Source organism: Argiope bruennichi, chromosome X2, assembly GCF_947563725.1.
Source record: "Argiope bruennichi chromosome X2, qqArgBrue1.1, whole genome shotgun sequence".
NCBI classification, from domain to species: domain Eukaryota; kingdom Metazoa; phylum Arthropoda; class Arachnida; order Araneae; family Araneidae; genus Argiope; species Argiope bruennichi.
The window spans coordinates 12002611-12024424 of record NC_079163.1 but is presented as its reverse complement, the minus strand read 5'-3'; the positions used below and the strand labels follow the sequence as shown (position 1 = coordinate 12024424).

At 27.2% G+C, this 21814-nt stretch overlaps 1 protein-coding gene across 1 annotated transcript in view; it reads right to left on the bottom strand.

The window, feature by feature from the left end:
- Positions 1–1880: 1880 nt before the first annotated feature.
- Positions 1881–21814, bottom strand: part of LOC129960417 (beta-1,4-N-acetylgalactosaminyltransferase bre-4-like) — a 68893-nt gene continuing 48959 nt past the window's right edge. Inside the window, exons 3-8 of the mRNA XM_056073840.1 lie at positions 15555–15787; positions 11752–11939; positions 11536–11658; positions 10811–10906; positions 3898–4029; positions 1881–2179 (exon numbers count right to left, since the gene is read on the bottom strand). Coding sequence (XP_055929815.1) covers position 2179; positions 3898–4029; positions 10811–10906; positions 11536–11658; positions 11752–11939; positions 15555–15787 — 773 coding nt within the window. The 3' untranslated portion in view covers positions 1881–2178. The remainder of the gene's footprint in view (positions 2180–3897; positions 4030–10810; positions 10907–11535; positions 11659–11751; positions 11940–15554; positions 15788–21814) is intronic.

Sequence of the window (21814 nt, the reverse complement as noted above, 5' to 3'; positions counted from 1 at the left end):
GCATATTTGAATATTTTGTTTCAATTAGACTACATTCTGTTTAGATTTTTATGATGAAACGTAGGCAATAAGAAAATTTCAATTTATGAGGAAATAGCCTAGTTACAGCATAGACGAGTACCAGGATATTTTTGTTCAATTTAAAAGCTTTTCAGAAGCACTAACATTTACAGCTTTATATGAATCTATTCCAAGTACCAAAAACACTGCTAAAAAATGCAATGCAAAATTAGACAAGCAAACCATACATCTTAGATCGAAACAAAAAATAAATAAATTCTTACATGAAGTAAAAAATAACAATTCGATCCTCAAAAAATGAAATAGTTTAGAGTAAAAATACAATTTTTTTTTTACATAAATATAAAAACTGAACATCAACAAAACTGCTCTTCGCAAGGGAATTGAATTTTTAAAATTTATAAAAGAAACTTCAAAGATGCTAACATATCTATTCAAAAATCTAGATGTTCAACAAAACAGATCATGGTATCGAATAACTTACACTGAATTTTATGTCAAGAAAGATATAGATCAATTGCCTAAATTTATATATTATATAAGAAAATCTGTTAAAGGACATCGGGCAATTTATGATCAAATCAAACTAGAAAACTTCCAAGTCCAGAAACAAAGTAAATCAAATCGAATTTAAAAAAATAAACAAATACGACAAATAAAAAGCAATCTTTTGCAAATTGAGTATGAATGATTCCACAGTTCACTGAAAAGATTATAAAAGTTGAAGTGATGTATTCCACAACCAAACAATATGAAAGCAACTAATATTAAGTAAACTCGCAGAATTACGTAAATCTGAACAGAACAAAAAAAAAAAAAAAAAAAAAAAAAAAAAGGGCTGAAAAATTTATATTTACAGAAAAGTTTAACATAAATTAATAGAGCAAAGTATTTACATTTAATGTTTTATACATAATATTTTGCAAAACAAACTAAACGATACAACTCGCTATTAAAAACTGAGAAGTTTATCATAGATTTAGAATAATTTAAATTTTGTATTTTTCTGAGATAATTTTGAACATCTTAATTTTTTTAGGTCTACTGATGCAAAATATAAGGTGTTCTAAAACTATTTCCCTCCACTTAACCTGCCTCTTCTTTTTTTTCTTTGCAGTTTTGATTTAAGTATTATAATTATAAACTATTGTAGTAAAACGCAAGGACCAAAATGTTTTAGCCAAAATCAGCAGAATCAAACACAGAGAAAACAACATTTTATAGTACACTAAAACAAAATGAAAATTAATATATATCCGAACATTAAAATAATAAATAAAAATACATTTCGGGAACATGACAAAAACATGAATAATCAAATACACAAATGATAACAGAATACATGCTGAAATAAATCTCAAGCATTGCAGACAGAGATACAATAAAAACTCCACTTATACCATTTGCCCATTTAATTGTAACCAGCAGAACATATATTAAGGATCAAATATTTCAATTCAGAATTAAAACGGACAATTCACATGTAGATACACATCTACACACAAAGAAAATGAATAAAAGAACTATTAGTGTTAACCTTGATTAAATGGTATTTCTGAAAAAGCACCACTACCATCAGTATATCTTCAATAACAAAAAAAAAAAAAAAAAAAAAAGCTAATAAATTATGGACTACGTTTTTGTATACATGTAAACTAATGTAATACTGTTCTTCAAATTAGTCAGCGAATAAAAGAAAAAAAAATATTTAACAATAAAAAATCTGTCAACATTATTTACAACAATATGCTGCATAATAAATACATACAATTAGCAAAATTTAAAAACCTATTAAAATTTGAAAACCAAAAGCAGAAAAGGATTTTTTCAGAAATAACACTTAAATTTATTGACACATCAAATCGCTAATAGGAATTCTGTAAAAGGTAAAGTAAAAACAAATCAAACCAGCAATATGAAACTTTAACGAAGCTCTGATAAAAGAAATTATCATATGCACAATTAAATTGAAATGACTTTAAAAATAATACAATTAAATAACCAGTTCAACTTCCATGCAATGATTCTTTGCACGATTATACAGCAGAAGTAGCTGTAAATCAGAATATTGAGCATCCAGTGATTTTATAGCATTCTTTTCCCCCTTATCCATAGGAATAAAACTTTGAGTAAAAATGCAATGAATTGATATAACAACCTGAAAAATAAAAAACAAACAAAACAATACAAAAATTATCATCATATACATAAGTGATACATGAATTTTCGGTATACGCAATTCATGTGTCAGAAACTGGATTTTGCAATAAAATCATAAATATATATATATTATAAATATAGTTTTTAACAAAGCAATAAATTAAAAAGTATCCCACTAATCTTTTCCAATTTTTTTTACAAAACATTTTTATTTAATCCGATTCAAACTGGTAAATAAAGAAATTTGAAATCGAATTTTACTTACTTATTACTGTACTAATTTTGCCTTCGAGAGCACACAAATATTTTCAAAGACAAATCATTTTAATATTTTCAAAATTTTAATAAACAATAATTTAATAACGAATTAAATTTTGATTTTGTACCGCCACTTCATAATTAACTTAAAAAATAATTGGTCAAAAGATAAAAAAAGAGAACTTAAAATCTGTAGTTTTGTATATACAAGAATATATATATATACTTAAAACTAATATACTAATTAATATACTTAAGAAAGGACACTACTGCTTTTTTGTCATTTATTCAAAAGGTTATCAAATAACTAGTAAATATTTTAAATTTATAACTGAAATAAAGTATGTATGGCTTATAATAATCTTTGATAAAATTATCTTCAAAACACAAACATATTTAAAATTCCTGCTTCGTCCACTAAAACTTCCGAAATGAGCGATTTCAAAAGGCCTAATTTTTTCTCATTGTTTATAAATTAAATAATGAAATAAGTTGCTTAAAAATATGTTTCAGCTTTTGACACTAGACTTTTAATGTACCATTTCTAGGTCACATTTAAATATGCCTAAAATAGTCAGCAGTTAGAAGGACAAAGATTGACATAAAAGGAAAGTTCAATGCGAGAAGTATACAATTTATATGGAACGAAACAAATCAACACATTGCCATACTGGTCTAATTGACTTCTTACTCAGTTTTTCCTAAGTTAGAATTTTATATCTTCAGTACTTCTGCCAATTACAAGCATTGCAAATACGTTTGATAATGACAGACGATCTGTCCTAAGAAAAATTCTACTATTTTGTTCACGGTCTAAAGATTCTAAAAAAGGACACACACACGCACGCTTTATTTTCTATGCTTCAGACACGATGAAAAATGTTTTAAAAACTGTTATATCTGAAGTTAATTATTAACATCCGGATTCGAAGCAGTAATTTTTTTTGGGAAATACTCGTAATTTCATACTATAGTAAGATAAAGAAGTTATGGCACCTGAGCCAACACTTCCTTCTTTTAACATTCGATCTACTCTAGAGGAAGAAAAACTGGCCATCGAAATCAGATAAAACGAATGCTTTTAAACTTTACTCAAAGTGAATGCTCTTTCTTTAAAAAAAAAATACAACAAAGGAAATATTAGACTAATCTATTACTTGTGAATGTTTAATAAAAAATTATTGGCAGTAAAAACTAAAGAATATAACAATCAAATACAAAATGAAGCTGAATATCTTGGCTACAGTGTTTTTACAGATGTTTCACAGTTCACACGTTTATGCTCAAATTAATCATTCATAAATTGTTACTGTAATCGAAAAAATAGTTAGATAACGCTAAATTTGTAGGTTAAAACTGTGCCATATAAATAAGTGATAATGAAACAAACTAGAGACTTAATTTCAACAAATGATTTTCATACAAAAATAAGGAAATTTAAAAAAAATAAAAACTTACTATTTTATTGGTTCTATTTCCACTAAGACCCACGTATACAGCTTTTTAAGAACTAAGTCTAAACGTGAATATTTTAAATTACTTAGTCCATCTTTCTTAAATCGATATTTGCCTTTATAAAGTTTATTATATCTGAAAATTAATAGCAAAATATTAGTAAAAAGTATTTGAAGATGAAAATTTTAAAGTAATAAAAGAAATATTACAAGATATGAATAGAAAATGCTTATGATATTATTAGCCATTAGTATAAGAAATATAAAATATTTTACCTAAAAAATCTAATAATCTTTTTTTTTTTTTTTTTTTTTTTTTTTCATTTGAAGAGAGTGAAACAAATTATAAGGTAAAATCATACTTAGCCCAAGGTTATCAGGGTGGGTAGTGAGAAACTATTGCAAAAATTAAGTACTTTTAAGCACTTTTTAAGCACCTTAACAGAAAAAATTAAGCACCTTGGTATAGTATGTATATCTTTGTAAAGTATACATACGTAAACTTGCAAATTTTCTACACATAGGATGTTTTCTTTTTTTATAAAAATACATATTTTTTTATTGAAAACTAAAAAAAAAAAAAAAAAATTAACGTGTATTCTTCAATTTTTAATATTTATTTCTGTAACTGCCTTATAATTTGTTCTACTATAAAAAAAATTTCTTTTGAGTTTTGACAAAAACTTAAAAATGATCAAACTATCAATACCAAAAAATTGTTAACAACAAAGATCTGCGACCTCATTCAACATTTTTTTAAAAAAAATAAACTATTACAGTATTTAGGAGGACACATCATTTCTGAAAATGTCGATAATAATGTCGATAAAAAATTTGGCATTTGATTTTTATATATGCAACAACAAATTAAGACTAGACATATCTGGAGGGAAAGTGAAACTTTTCTCCTGTCTAACTCACTATATTCAATAATTTTATTTGCACTCTTATAAAGCTAAGAATTAAAGCATTCCTCATAAGAGCGGGAAAACTGCCTTGAAATCGCTGATACTATAATGCTATGTTCTAACCTGCTTTCTAACTTATATGCAAAAAGACTTACTTTAATTTAAACTTACAGACAAACGTAATGATATATTTTAAGAAGAAATGAAAATACTTTAACAAGTTCTTGTTTTGATAAATAGAGGAAAGGGGAAAATAAATAAAAAAATAATAAAGTTCACACACACAAAAAAAGCCAGTTTTATAGTTTGAAGAAAAATATTTAAAAAAAAATGCTAATTGAAGCATTTTTTAAAAAACTATTTTTTGAAGTCATTGCGAGATAATAAAATTGTATCCAAAGCCAATTTTTAAAAAAATTACTAGAACAAAAGAAAATAATACATTCATTTAAAAAAAATTAATAACATTGAAAATCTATTATTTTAACTTTTAAAACGTTGTAAATATAATTTTTCTGTGATAATATGTTTTGGTATTACGGCAAAAACAAATTAAAAATCTTTTTTAAAAAATTAAACTTCAAATGAAAATTTTGAAAAATCTATTCTTAACGGGCCTCTAATACCCCTAAAATAACTTCCCAAATATCATGCTCCTAACTCGAATGGTTTATGCTGTGAGTTGTTCTGTCAATCAGGGCTGTATGTAGAGAGCGATTTCATTAGGTGAAAAAAAATCTATAAAGAGTAATAAAAAGAAAGGAAAAAAATTAATGTAAAATGATAGAATCTGAATAATAAGGAGTAAAAGTTTTGAAAAATCTGCTTATTTTTAAAATTTTAAGTACCAGATTAAGAAGGTTTTTTTTTCCTCAGTAAAAAATACAATTTGGCGAGATTGGTCCAACTAATTTTCAAATAGATGAAAAAATTACAATCACGAGCATTGAAAACTTATGGCTTTAAAGCTAAAATATCACCACACTAAATTTTACGCGATCGACTAATGTAATTACATACCGCAATTAAATTTACAATTCAGTATAGTAAAGTAAAATCCCTTTAACAGATCGTTCAAGAGATTGCTCCAAACAGATATATTAATGAGAACGATGTAACGTAGAATAAAGAAGCTTCAATGTAAGTTTTTTTTAGAGCAGCTCCTCGCACATACAATATATTTTAAGTTTGGTGCGCCAAATTTATCCTGCTGCATTCTTATTTTCATTTGATCGGACCAATCATCATATTCTTCTTTAACACACAAAACATACACTTATCAGGCATAAATTGATTCTTCAACATCTAAAACATTAAAAATTGAAGTTCGACCATTTCTTAAATCGCAACAAGCACGGCGACTCGTATTTCGTACTGTCTCTTCCAGATAACTATTCCAGTATTTCAATAAATGGCAATGCACATTGTTGAAGAAAGAGGGAGCGGGGGGGGGGCGACCATTAAGCGTTTAACATATGTTAGAATTCCTGGTTCTATTTCACCCTAGAGACCTTCACCGAAATCTTCTCTTTTGTTGGTTTTCTTTCTTAGTACATATGGTAAACAAGACTTTATAGCCATGCTTTCAAATTATCGCATTCAAAATGTGGGGAAACAAAACAAAAAGCCTCTTTCGCATTCCTCCAGAAAATTAAGCAAATTTAATTAGCTTTTTTCAAAATTAAGCAATTTTAAATCACTTTTCTTTTCTCTCTCTCTCTCTCTCTCTCTTTTTTTTTTTTTTTTGAAAACTAAGCATTTTTAAGCATTCTTCATGACATTACGAACCCTGTACATAAAAAGGAATTGTGAGATCACTGTTCAGTTAACTTTAAAACATACACACACCAACAAGATTTTAGATACGAATACGGCAGTGCCGAAAAAAAAAAATGATATTTCGAATTAATGTTATTCGATTTAATGTTATCATGAAGATGAATCGCGTTTCAATTTCCTTTTCAGAAGCTTAGCAAGTATTTACTCAAACTTTTATCACAGATGCATTTATAATTGTTTTGCAGATTTTTGAAAAATTGTATATTTTACTACTGTACTGCCCTTCTAAAATCCATTTTGATTTAATTATCTTGCTAGGAACTCGAAATTATACGCATTGAAATAAATGGATGAAATATGACCAAATATATGTTTTATATTTTTATTTAAATGCAACTATTGCATTTCATGTGAAGTTTGTTGTGCAAGGAGATAGTTTTGTAAGGCAACTGTATCGACATTTAATTTTACTAATGAAATAAAAATTCAGTATGTTAGTAGTTGGATCATTATTGTAAAATTCCATTCAAGTTATATCAAATATTTAAACTGACATCTATATTATGTTTAGTTTTAAACTTTATTATTTGAGTCAATTTTTTTTTTCTGATTAGAGTAGTTATTGTTCATTAAAAATTTAATTCAACATTTCATGCATAATTATACTTATTACAGAATAAATTCAAAATATGTCAGCAAATTTCATTACTCCTTTTTTTTTTCCCTTTCTTTTTTTTACTAAATTTTGCTCATTTTTCGTTTTTTCATATTTTAATGCTCATGCATTAAAAGTATATATTTAAAAGTATAAGAATTAAGTTGTATCATTGAAATAATTAATAAAACTTCTCGATAAATAATTTGCTGACTTAAAAATGCCAAAAGCATGACGACTATAAAAGTAGAAAAACATTACTAAGGAATAAAAATCTGAAAAATTAAAGTTGCAAGTGTACTTGCCATTCGAGCATAAAATTAAATTAACTTCTAATCTAACTTCCGATACAAATTTCATCATCGAAATTTCAAAATTAGCTCTGAATTATACCTTAGTTTAGTTTTTTTTTCTTTTTAATTCATTTTTTTTCCCTCTACAGTAAGCGAACTTAAATTTTCAAAATTTATAATTTTTCGAAATTTGTACTTCTAAAAATATTGGTACATTTCTATTTCATAATATATTATTCCTTAAATTGTTTGGGATTTTTTTTTAATGTTAAAGATTAATTTTAGTAGATCGGTTCACCTGTGAATGAAATGAATAAATGAAAATTAGAGGGGCAACAAAATTTTTCTTATTTGGAGAAGTTCTGATACATCAGTATGTTAAGACAGGAACATTTATAATTTATTATTGCAATAAAATAATAAAATCGCTATATATAGATAAATATTCGATTTAGATTGGACAATATATTACGATGATGAAGTTCAGTCACTGTCCAGCACAAGATATTAATTTGCTTCTAATTGTTAAACATATACTGACCTATATACCAAAATTTAAATGCTATTTTACCACAGATAGTGTTTGTAACTAAAATGCAGTTCTTTTGCAAATCAAATTATTTTAATGATTTGGAAATACATCAAACTTACACATTGATACACTTTCCCCTCCTGTTTGAAGTAACAGACAATAAAAATTCAGCAATCAACTTAAATTTAAAACAGTATTTTAAAATTCACAGTTGGCATATTCTGAAAGAACTAAATATAGTGCAACTTTTATTAAGAATAATTTTTTCAGGCAGATATAAGAAAAGTTATCTTATATTTTAAAACATTAAGACAGAACTATGGAGGAGGGAAGAGATATGAAATGCTAGATAAAAGTACAAGAAAATAAAAACAGTTCTGCTTAAAAATCAGCTAAATCGGAAACTTAAAAGGAATGTTAGAACAATTATATTTAAATATAATTACAATTAATGCAGAAAAATACCCGACAAAGAGTTTTAATATTTAATTTCACTAAGAGGAAAACAAAAGTCAATTTCTTCAGCTAATCTTTTTCTATATCATACAATGCAACTGCTTGATATTAAAAAACAATCACAGAACAAACTTCACATATGTTCAAATAAAATAACTAGTGAAGAAAACTTTTCCTTTATATTTAATTCTTAAAAAGGTTAGAATGCTATTAAAACAACTTGATATAAAATATATAAAAACAGTGATATAACAGATTTAGGAATTAAAGTTCAAAACATTGGATGCATAACAGTAAATTCATCAGAAATTAATAATCACTGCATCTTGGATATTATACACTTTGACAATAAATCCATAAACATTATATGAATGAATAAGATAAAGTAGATGTATTAATAATAATAAATAGAAAAGATAATTCAGTAGTATGTTTGAATAATATTCGTTTTCTCTTTAATAAATAATAATAATTAGAAATTGCAATTTGGATCGTTTCATAGTAAAAACACATCACTAATAATAAAAAGATCCCCAATTAATTACATTTCATGAAAGCAAAGTTATTAATCTCCAAAACTTATAAGTGCTTTTTATTAAAGCAGTTCCAACTAAATTACATTATGAAAAATAAGTATTTAAACCTTTATAAATAAATTAAATAATTCAGAATTAGGGAGCATTCATTTTATTGATGTCAAATTTCGGTATGCTATTTATGAACCAAAAAGTGAAGTTATGGACATAAATGAAAAATATAAGCCTAAAAAAATTAAAATATGTTGAACATTTAAAGTAAAAACAATATTTCCATACAGCATATTTTAAAAGAGAAATTCGGGCCGTACATTTTATTTAAAATTATATGAAAGAAAAATTAAAATTGCAGTTTTTGAGAAAATTGAGCTTGTCGATTGCAGGATGATTCTAATAACAATTCCAATTCGAGAAAAATCGAGCAAATACGTTTGCTTTGCTTGTTTTATTAAAAAATAATAAGAAAGCCTTGTAGATTTGAAGCATTTAAGTTTTTTAATATAAAAGAAAGGAGTTTCTATTTCATGAAGCCAGAATTGAGTTCGTTTTCTCTTTCTAGTGTATAATGCAATGTAATTTACTATTTTTATAATAGATGGCGGCTCTTATTCTTCATTTATTTCAGAGAATATTAAGTTAGATCAGGGTGGCCATCATTTCTGCTATTTCAATTTCCCTGACTTTTCCAGATTTTTAAAGAAATTTCCATTTAATCGGATCCATCTAATATCTTCAGAACAATGCCGCTTTCTTTTATTTAATTATAGCGCAATATGTTCTTAACGGCACCTGAAAATTAGTTCTACTCTTTATTAAATTAAATGTAAAATAAAATTAATTGCTCAGAAAAAAACATTATCATTTTCACTTATTAAATTTCAGATAAGCTTCAATTATGTGAAACTTTTTTTTTTTTTTTTTTGTAAATATACTAACCAACACTAGAAGTTGCGCATTAAAGTTAAAAATTTAGTGTAAGTATGAAGCTATATATGATCTCAAACAATCAGGAATAAAAAAAAAAAAAAAAAAAGCATCAACTTTTGAAGTCTTTCAGATCTCTACAATAATGCATTTAAGAAAGATTAGTAACAGCGTTTTTAATGCAAGAAAAAAAAAAAAAATTCGAAGCTTAATCACTTGTCATAAAATGCCTTTCTACACATATAAAATATTTTATCAACTTGTTCTAACATGGGATTTTTGCATAAATGTTAAAAATACATGTGAAATGAAACTTTGTGTAAATGCCCTTTTGTGAATTGGAATCCCTTACTCTCCACCATAAAGGGCACAAAAATGGACAAAAGCATAAGTACTGAGCGTATACTATTTAATTTCAAAATTACTATATCGTTTCATTTATTTTGCAATAGTAAAAATTATTTTACCAAAATATAACTACAACCCTTTAATTTTCCTCACATATGTGAACACATTAAACATAGTAACAATTTTGTTACTTTTTTTTTTTTTTTTTTTTTACAAAATGCTTTATATTTAAACTTTTTGACATGCAAAATTAAAGAGGGAAAAATTTCCATTAACGACACATTTTTCTCAAATATATTCTACAGGTAACAGTGCATTCATGCAACAAAACTTAGTCTTAAATAGAATTTCATTACAAATTAAATAAAAATTTAAAAGAGAAACGGGATTTTCACAGAAAATAATAAAAGCCATTTCATGAAGCTATCAATCTACATTATTTACAAACACAAACACCTTTAATGAATATCACAACTCATAACGTACCTATCAGGATTAGGGTCATCTTTCTTGTGTTTCAGCATTGTATATCTTGCTATTTTAGGAGAATATCTAGTTATTTTCAAACCATGATGCCGTACTCTGAAAAATATGCAATAGATAAATTTTGTTTATTAACACGTATGGAACAATAGGAAGAAATGGGAAAAACACTCAAAGAACGAATCAGCCAATATTTGGAAGTATAAAATAGTTTTCAATTATTTAATTATTAGCCTTAATAAAAAATTAAGACTGTATAGAAATGAATGCATAATAATGTGTCTTATGAATTTGAATATCATAGCATTCAGGTAATTTTGCATGATAATGAAATGAATAATATAGCGTTCGCATCCACAAACTTGTTAAGAGATTTCTCTAAGAAAGTTACAACTTTCAAAATGATAAAATATAATCATATGTTATTCGAAATTTCTGCATAAATATTTGATTGACTGAATCGATTACACTGAAGAACTCTATAAGCTGCAAATAAGATTTCCTTTACTAGCAAGTATGCATCAATTAAAAAATTTATATTCAGTATTTCAGTTTAAACAGAGAATTATCTATATCATAAAAAATATTTAAAAAGGAAAAAAAAAAAAAAAAAATGAGTACAGATAACTGGCAAACTGATAACCATTACACAACCAATATATATTATATATCAAAGCTACTAGAATCAATTTTAAAATCGAGAATTATCAGACGAAAAGAATTCTTACCGATTAGACATATCATCATCTTCCCCACCCCATCCCCAAAATTCATTAGAAAAACCATTTACTATCTCCATGTGCTTTTTTGTCAAGGCACTTACACCACCAAATATGTCTTTGTATGGCAATCTAGAGAAAGACAAAAATAATAATAATAACCAGAAAAGTAATACAATATAATACAAGAAGCCAATTAAATATTTCATTATCAATTTTTCTTACCTGTAATTCATTGTGTTGATTGCGACAGACATATGCCTTGGTTGCTCAGGACAACTATACAAATTTCTATCATCCTCAGGAATTAAGTCGACATCATGAAATATGAAACAATCATAATCGTACTGTTTCAAAGCTTCAACATAACCGATATTCATCAACATCGCTCGGTTGAATTTCATATCTGGAGCCTACAATAGCAAAACCATAATCATTTTATCTAATAATCGAATTAACACAGCATCTGAATTAATGCATTACCATGGCAAACTTATTTACAAAATCGAATTTTACATGTATTTAGAATATTTGATGACAGTAAGAAAACATATATTATTAGGTAAAATTCACAATGCAAGTAACAAATGATATGAAAAACATCAACATACTTTATTCCGCACACATTACAAATAATTTAAAAACAGAGTGGTGTTAATTCCTATGCATGTCATGATACTAGTCGTTAGAAGCAAGCAATCAAAAATTTGAGAAAAAAGGAGTTTTGGAACACCATTATTTAATAATAATGAAACCTATGGAAGCAATAGGTGGATAAACATTAAGACAAAGAAGAGTAGAACTGTTCATGAAAAAGACGCAAAAATACAAAAGGAGGATAATACATAGGTACATTTGATCAAACAAAAACAAAAAAATTGTATCACTTTCTTAAAATTAAGGGAAAACAAACATGGAACATAATTTCATTAAGTCTTTATTGTAAGTATCATATACATAATCTGATAATTTAAAAAAAAATGCAAAATCTGTAAAAATAATTTTATGAGAGGCACTTTAAGTATTTCTCATATGATATTATAACTGCATACATTGCACATGAATTACTTTAATAAACATAAATTTAGATAAAAATAATTTAAAAACTAAAATTATTGAATTTTATATTTTTTATTGCTGTTATTTATACAAGATGTCCCAAAAATAGAATAAATGTTTATTTAGCTAGATATTACAACTTGACATCACTTTCAATTACAAAGTTTTTCAATAAATAAGGTGAATAATTTTATGAAAACACTTTGGTTTTTGTGGAGGTTGATAATAAAAAAAATTATACGTCTCCTATTGCGAAAATTGTCAATTAGTAAAATGTTTGTTTCCCATTAATCTATGCATATACCAAGTTCCACACTTCTAACTAAAAAAATGCAGATATATATTTATTTCCGAAATACAAATTTACTGAAAACAGAAAAATTGTCAAATGGAAATATACAGTAGCTGCAACTTAATGTGATCATTTTGGGACCTAAGAATTTTGATTACATTAACCGACTGATAACAATAACGAACTGGATAAAATCAACTACACTTTTATTGCACCAAGGGAATTACTTATCTCAGGCCTATCTACAATTTATTCCAAAAATACAATTGAAAAAATTCATTGATTATTGCTTACCGACAATTATTCCCTAAAATTTCCCTTATATATTGTTCGTTCTTGCAATGTGCTCTTAAAAGTTATTGAAGGTTGTTGAACTTCATGTTTCAAAATATCAAGACCTTGACTCCTTTCCGCGTTCGTTGGTGAGTTTTGTTTTACACCTTCGTCTCCGTCGGAATAATCAATATTTATTGTTTGGTTTTGCTTACAAAACGCTCACTATTCTTCAAAATTTATAAAAAGAAGAGGCTTTGAAAATTACAACTGCGCTGCAGCGTTGCATTACGTCATTTATTATAAACTTTAATACCTGTTAAAAATTTTGATTATGTTTCCAACATTAAAATTTTTTAAAATCTATTTTGCTTTTGTAATTTAATCGCAGGAAACAATGTCATGCTGTTCAACAGACTTCAGCTAGAAATAGAATCGCAGTTGTTCGTTTAAACCAATCTAGACCGCATAGCTCCAGACAGAAGAATGAAAACGCCATCCCATAGGGAAAATAATTTCCAGATGTTTTCTTAAAGGTGGAGCAAAAATTCCACGATGTCAGTCATTGGCTGAAAACGAAAGGTCAGTCAATTCTTTATTCCAAAACTGATAACATTAAATGATATAGTTAAATGAATATTTCGAGTACAATTAAATACGTCAGTTCAGTACTAGAGGATTTTGATAATATAAAGCGAACTTAACCGCCATCACATTAAATGGCGTCCACTATATTTTTCTATATATACGTTCTATCATTATGACTCGAAAGAAAATTGCTATTGCTCACCCATAATCTTGCTCACTTTGATTTAATGGCAGCTGCAACTTCGATTTAATAAAGAAGAGAAAAGAAACAAGAAATTGAAAATTTAAGATATCTCAGAGAAGTGGTGGAATTCCGAACAAGAATATAAAATTCTTTGTATTCAATTGTAAATATTAAATTAAAACTTCGAAAAAAATTATGTATTTTAATAATCAGGAACGTTTAAAAATGCTCATGATCTATGTTGTTTGTAATCGTAACGCAGCATCACGTATATGAAAATTTTGTTAGAAGAAACCAACTTTATACAAGTGCTGACGACGTTCATTTTGAACAAGTTTTATAAACACATGTTTTTTTACTATTTTTTAATAAATGAATAATTATTTTTGATCCAGTCCTTCTAATAACCTACTGTAATAAGCCTATTATCCATGAATTTTGCAACGAATGACCTATTAAAATACAAGTTCGAGATATGAAAAAGCGGTTAAGTAAACAAATTTGCTTTTTATATTTCTGCAAATTTTGCGGATAGAAGCATGAAACTTTACATGTACATATGCGTAAGTAAGAAAAACACACATTACTAATTCACACTTTTACATTGTAAGAAACTTATAAAAAACTGTCACCGGTATATATATCGAGATGCAATATTTAAGGAAATAAATTCTTGGTCCACTTGTCTGGGATGCCTTGTATACTCATGGCAAAAAAATATGTAAGGATTAATATTACATATACCAAATACATACATACATATATTATATTATATATATATTATTTATTATAATATTGATAATAATAAAAAACAAACTTCGCATTTAAAAATTGCAATAATTATCACAATTACAATACACGTAACACAATGTATTGAAATCAAAATATTAATGGTTATTTGCTTGCACATTAAACCGCAATTTAATAAAATAGTTCAGAATATGAAAAGATGTGGTTCATTCTCCAAAGCACATAGCATCCCCAATTCATTATATAACTGTTAATAATAGGTCACGTTTAACTAATGGAAGTAAAAAATTTCAACAAGCTAATAGAAACAGCATTTTCCTTTAAAATTATGTTTTAGCTTGATGATTCTGAAGTACATCCAACTTTGTAAGTGATATAGTTGTGCTCGGAATATTCAAATCCTTAACATGTAGCAGAGACAAAATTGCCAGAGGAAATAGTTTAGCTAAATGTTTATTATTCTATAGAAAATATTTACGAAATTAACTATGTTAACTGGATAAGCCAGGCCTGAAAGACTGGAGAACATGTATTTCTTCTTTCTCATTGATAAGTTTCCAGGTTTATAATTTTTTAAAAATTCACTTGGTGTAAGCACTCACTCAGGAAAGACAAATGGAAAATCTTACTTTAAATACAAGGTAAACATACCTTAATTTAAAAATATTGTCAAGTTTCAGACTACTATCGTTTATTTAATTAAGTCGAGAATTTCAGCCATGCGTTTTTTGTTATGGTTAAAATTAGGATTACAGTTGAATTGTCTTAGAACTATTAAGTTTACTGCAATATTTCCTTAATTGGATTATTGTTATTTGTAGCATTAATTCATCGCTGAACTTGCGTTGCAGCAAGAACCAATGATATTACAAGCATACGCACCTCTTCAATTACATAAATACCATAATCTAATTGCTGCCTCTGCAAAATTGGATGCATGTTGTGAAGAAATATTCTAAGATGTTCTTCTCTGTCTCTGTAAGGTATAACTAAGGCAACTTTACTTCTAGCTATACAATTGGATGGTCGGAAACGTCCTCCAGGATTTAAATTAGAAAACATTTGCTCCAGTTCGTCAAAAGATGGCGCATTTGCCAGAACTTTTAGACGGCCAACTGAAAGAATTTTAAATATGCTTTAAATAAGACAATAAAAAAATTAACATGAATCCAACAGAATATTCAGTAAATTACACCATTAAAAAACATAAGGCACAGTATATTTACATTTAGCATGCAAACATTTATCATACATACATGTAATCATACATGTAATATAACATACATTTATCATACATGTAAATATTTCAACATTAATTAAAACATGGTATTAAATATCATTTTTGACAGCTGCTATTTTTCATTAGCACTACACATTAGTATAGGCTGCCGAAGATTAATTTTGTCAAAATTAGAAAATATATTTTAACACTAACGGAAATGGAACCTAATTTTACAAATTCGTAATCACTAGAGATGAGCAAATGAAATTGTATCTACTCATCTTGACATCGGATTGCATAATATATAGAATATTGAAAATTCTTCATAACGTTAAACAACTATAGCAGCAAAACGCGGGTAGTTTAAAATCTGTATTTCCTCTATCTTCTCCAATTTATATTACGCGTCCAATAAAAAAAAAAAAAAAGTGAATTTTATTGCACAGACAATTAACTAGACGGAAACATCTATATTTGTAAGACAAATTGATATTACTGGAAAGTTAGATGGATGGATTATTGATGGAAGATTTAATGGGTATTCTAGTACATCTTAAGCCTTATTCTCACGGTCCATGGCCGTAATTCCAATCAGTGATGATATTACAATGGTGCGTATATTTTCGTAGCCTTAAGCGAACCTTTTCTCGTCACAACTTCTTGTAGCGCGTGGAAAAAAAAAAAAAAAAAAAAAAAAACTATAGTATCTAATTTTCAAACGTGTTCATTCAGTGAGGAATAATGTCATTTTTGATTGACTTCATTTTTATATAATATATGTTAATAAAAGTATATAATATATGTTAAAAAAAGTTCATAAAGTAAGAGATGATATGAGAAAGAATAATTTTATAATTTAAGTTATTTTTGGAATATCTAAAAAATTTAAGCTTTTTTAGAAACATTTGTAATTCAACATGTAAACAATATCATTCTTTTGGAAAAATTTCTGGATGATATTTTACCCTCCATTTTACTGAATCGAACACTTCGATGGAAATGGCAAGAAACTTTTTGAAATGTTCAAACTTTGAAATTCGAATCATAGTAAGTATTTTAATTAATCTATCCCTATTTTGAAGATATATTTATATATGTACTTTATCGCAATGTATTCAATGTACAGAAGAAATAAAAGTTTTTACGAGGGTGTCACTATGCATGAAATTCCCACAGAGCAAGAAAAATCTTACATTTCTTTCACTAATATAGTACAGTTAAAAATGCTTATTGAATAACATAGTTTTCTACGATTTGCATTGTAACTATTAAGACATATTTAAAAAATAAGCATTATTCTAGACAGTATAATCAATTATTCTGCTAATGATTAGAAAAACTATGGTCGTCTCGAAAAAATAAAGCTTATAAAAACTATAAAATTGAAAATGATGTTATATAAAATAAAGTTCTATTTTCAACCTTTGACGCCCTTTGTTGATATTGTTACGGAAATTACTTCCGCTAAAACTCGCACAGGTTCGCCAGTACTGTTTATATGGTGATATTGTCAACAGGCCTCAATAACAAATAACGACGTTTATTAGCACGAAAACACGATATACAGACGACAAAACACAATCGAGAAGTACACAAGCAATACACAGTAGCACATTCAGAAAAAACAGGAGCCCACAAGTAATAATAGGTAGTAAACAACAACCACAGCACACAAAAAAGCCAGATAGAACTCGGCAGGAGGCGGGAATTTAAGAAACTATTCACACAAACGCCTGCTATTCTCGACTGTCTCCTCGCTTCAGCTGTACTCAACTAGCTACGGCACAAACGACTGCTTCAATACTTTAATTTTAATTATTTAATCCACCTATTGTTGAAATTCTAGAGCATATTTAAATTAAATCTGCCAATAATGCTTTTAAAATAAGAATAAAAATTTACGTAATACATATGCATAATTAATTTTTCGAGACATTAGACTTCAGATTTCGAATTCGAGTTTTATTAAAACTACTTACTTTCCCGTCTTAAAAGTATTATTGAATCGTTTTCTCTCTCTCTCTCTTTCTTTAATGAATTATGAAAGAAATCGACGTTTTGTAAATTAATAGCAAAGAAGGTAAAATTTTCAAAATACAATATGAAATGGAAAATTGAAAAATTAAATAAATTGTAAAATGCAAACATTGCTTTGATATATTACGAACTTCTATTGAAGGGGTTTTAATACAATTATTTTATAATTATTTTTATTGAAAAAAACAAATATTTTTCTTATATAAAATGAAAATTCTTTTTGATTGGAGTTGTTCTGATTAGTAAGCATGTTATTTATAATTTATAATAGCAACAAATAAATAAAGAAATCGCTATATCGAGAAATATCGATATATGTTGGTCGATATATCGCGATGATGAAGTTCGGTCATCACCCAACCCTATTATATAATGCCAGTTTGGAGGGGGTGGGGAAGGAAGGTGAATGGGAAGTTAACCGAAAACAGATATATATAAATAAAACAGATATAACCGACAAGATATATATGTATGTATAAAGCTCAATGTGTGTGTGTGTTGGTGCTCTACAGACCAGACCGTTTGACCTACAGCTACCAAATTTGGTACATGTATACCTTGGAGGTCGGGAATGTGCACCTGGGGTCCCTTTTTTTGAATTTTTAATTAGAATTTTAATTATTAATTAAAAACTAACATTCCCACCAAAAAAAATTTATTTTCCCCACTTCCAAATGAATAGGGCTTTAGATTTTCCCCCACGCTAATGAGGCTAGGCTTAAGATTTTTCGGCCGATTATTTCAAACTATTCTGTTTATTTTCTTAATGTTTTGTGTATTTAAAATTAAACATTGTTAATTAATCGATCTTTCAGATTCATTCTGAAGTACTTTTGAATTAAAATAAAACAGAATAAAGGAAATTAAAAATTTTTAATCTGCATAGCATTACCCCAACTGGCGTAGAAAAATTCACGCATTTGCGTTACCGTAACTGGAGATGAAAATTCACGCATGCGCATTGTGTTCTGATTGTTGACTATTATCATCAATGGATGCGGGCTTGATTTAAATTATTTTTAGGTTAGTTGTATGCTTTTGTAATTAAATTGTATTTATGTTAGTTATATATTTTTTGTATATGCATATAAAGTACATCGTTTTTTAAGAAGCTTTTTTTAAACCTGTTTTTGACCGATTATTTTAAACGATTCGTTTTATTTTCTTAGTGTTTGATGCATTTAAAATTAAACATTGTTAATTAATCGATCTGGTCATGATGAATCTGAGAAAATTTTGTTGACAAATTCTTGAAATATTACATGAATTAAGAAAGATATTCTTTAGTGCCCATAAAGTTTAAACTCTCAGTGACTATGTTTTCAGTAATCATATTATAAAAAAATGTAAAAATGTATTCAGTAAAATATCATAATCATATATTCAGTAAAAAATATTATTATATTAATTGCATAATAAATCCTTTCCACTTTAATTTAACGCATAATTTCTACGGGCGCTAAATGATAATTAAAGAGATACATTTTACGTTATGACAGAAGGCCTTTATTAAAATTTTAACGAACATTAAGATTGGCGAACCGGCTGGTCGCCAAAGGCGGCTAGTGTGTGTATATTTCTTCTTACTTTTAATTTATATACGCCATCTCTTAGAATCTAACGAGTTAAAGTGATATGAAACAACAATATGGCGTCTACCATTTTAAACCCCATACGACTTTTTTTCTATCTCCTGCGTTTTGAATACACATTATTTCGAAAAAAATATTTGTGTACTTTAACACTGCTGAGGGTTAAGAGTATGTAGTAATAAAGGATGCATACAGGGGGAGGCAATGATAAGGGCACAGCAATAATTTTGCACAGGGCATCAAATATTATGGACCTGCCTTTGATTACGGTTACCTTCCTACTAACTGCTTCATCAAACGCCAAATGCAAATCTCAAGACACCAGTTTTGCCAATACTATACTCTCAAAGTAATCATAGAAATTTCTAAACACGATGATTTTCTCTCTTTTACTTTGAATCGAAGCAGAAACAACGTTTCTATTTAATTGAAGATCTTCTTTAACCAAAAGCACCCATTTTTATGAGTAAGATCAGATTTTATCTGGATGATTTCATATTATTACAATTTGAAAATTGCGTTTCTATACAAACAGGATTTGCTTTATTATTATTATTTATGTCCAGACTTCGTAAAATACCTTTAGGAGGAGTAAAAAATTCTTCATATGTTCCAATCAGCTGAATGGTTCTTTTTGAAATAAAATCAGTATATCTATTGAAGTTGCAGCAACGTCTTGAAAGTAATTCAAAGACACGCTTAATCTTTTTTCTTTTATTTTGTAACCTTTTCATTCGAAGAATTCAATAATTTGATATGACTATAGATAAAATTATTTGATATTCACACAATATACCAGCAATCTGTGTATGAAAATTCGATTAATCCAAAAGACGACAGGAAAATTACAGGAACAAGATGAATAAGCAAAGCGTACTGTCCAGTACAAAGAGTTGCAGAACATCATTTTTGAGCGCATGTAAAATGAAGTAGATAAAAAAATGTTGCATATTTAATCATTGATGTGCTGTAACCTCTTCACCACTCGGCTTCTTACTGATTCGCACTTCCTCTTATTAATCTTTTAAACTGCGTCTTAGTTGCTTTGGCACATTTCTCTAATTATAAAACCATTAAATAAATCATTATTTTAAGAGAAGAAATAAAGAAATCTTAAAGAACATTCTTTAACTTTGAGTGTATTAACTGGAAAAGGGGGGGGGGGTTATAAGATCCATTGTAAATTTGCCAGCACTCGCCTACAAATAATTTTCCTTCAATGCTTTTCATTTAAAGAGACGGTGGATTTTAAGCAAAAAATTACAAAAATATTAAATGTTTTTATCATTTTATCATCCAAATATATGCTTATCTTCAACTAAAATAACATTATAAAATGTATACCGTTTAGTTCATTTTATATATGATAGGATTAGAGGAATCAATATATATTTAATGACAGCTTCTCAAAATGACGGACTAATATCTTCGGAATGTATTAGGAGTCTTAAATTTTGAGAAATTACATAAAATTGATAATGAAGGTTACGGTTAAAGATTAAAAAAAATTAGGCATGCATTTTATGTTATACTTCGAGTTATTTTAGATAGCCAAGAGTCAAGTCAATTTTAGTTCAGAAAAATACAAAATTCTTCTAACATTCAGTGCGTGCACATAAAAATATTTCTTAAAATATGTACTTTTGATTGGAATTTCAAAATCATATCCAATTTTGTAGTAAATAAATTTATTTAGGATAATAAGGAGGAAAAAGGTCGCCAGGAGTGTTTTGAAAGTTTAATAAATATATAATCTCATTTTCTAAAAATAAATAATATAGTTCCTTTTAAAGATTTTTTAAAAAGATAATTGACCTATTTATATTTAAAATACATATGCATAAAAAAATGCCATTATTCTAAATGAATAATTCTCAAAAACGTCTAATGAAGTCCACCATCCCCTTAATTCAGCTAATATTCAAATATAAGAATTAAATTAAAAAAAAGTAATGGACATTTTCTTTTAGATGAATTAAAACACTTGAAAAATCCTTTGTAGCATTGCTTGTTTTTCATCAAACGGCCGATACAGAGTGAAATACAGATTATCTATCACCTGTTCTGCTCTTCTTTTTATTCAAATAAAAGAAGTCAATAGGCTTTTTGATATCATATACTGAAACGGTTTTTATTTACTCTTTTGATTAGCATCTTGGCTATCAAAGAAGTACTTGATGTAGAATATTCCAGAGGTACTGATGATTTAAAAAAAAAATTGAATGCATTAAATATGGAATAAAAAGTATTGAAAACTAAAACTGACATAACCACTAAAATATTTGGATAAA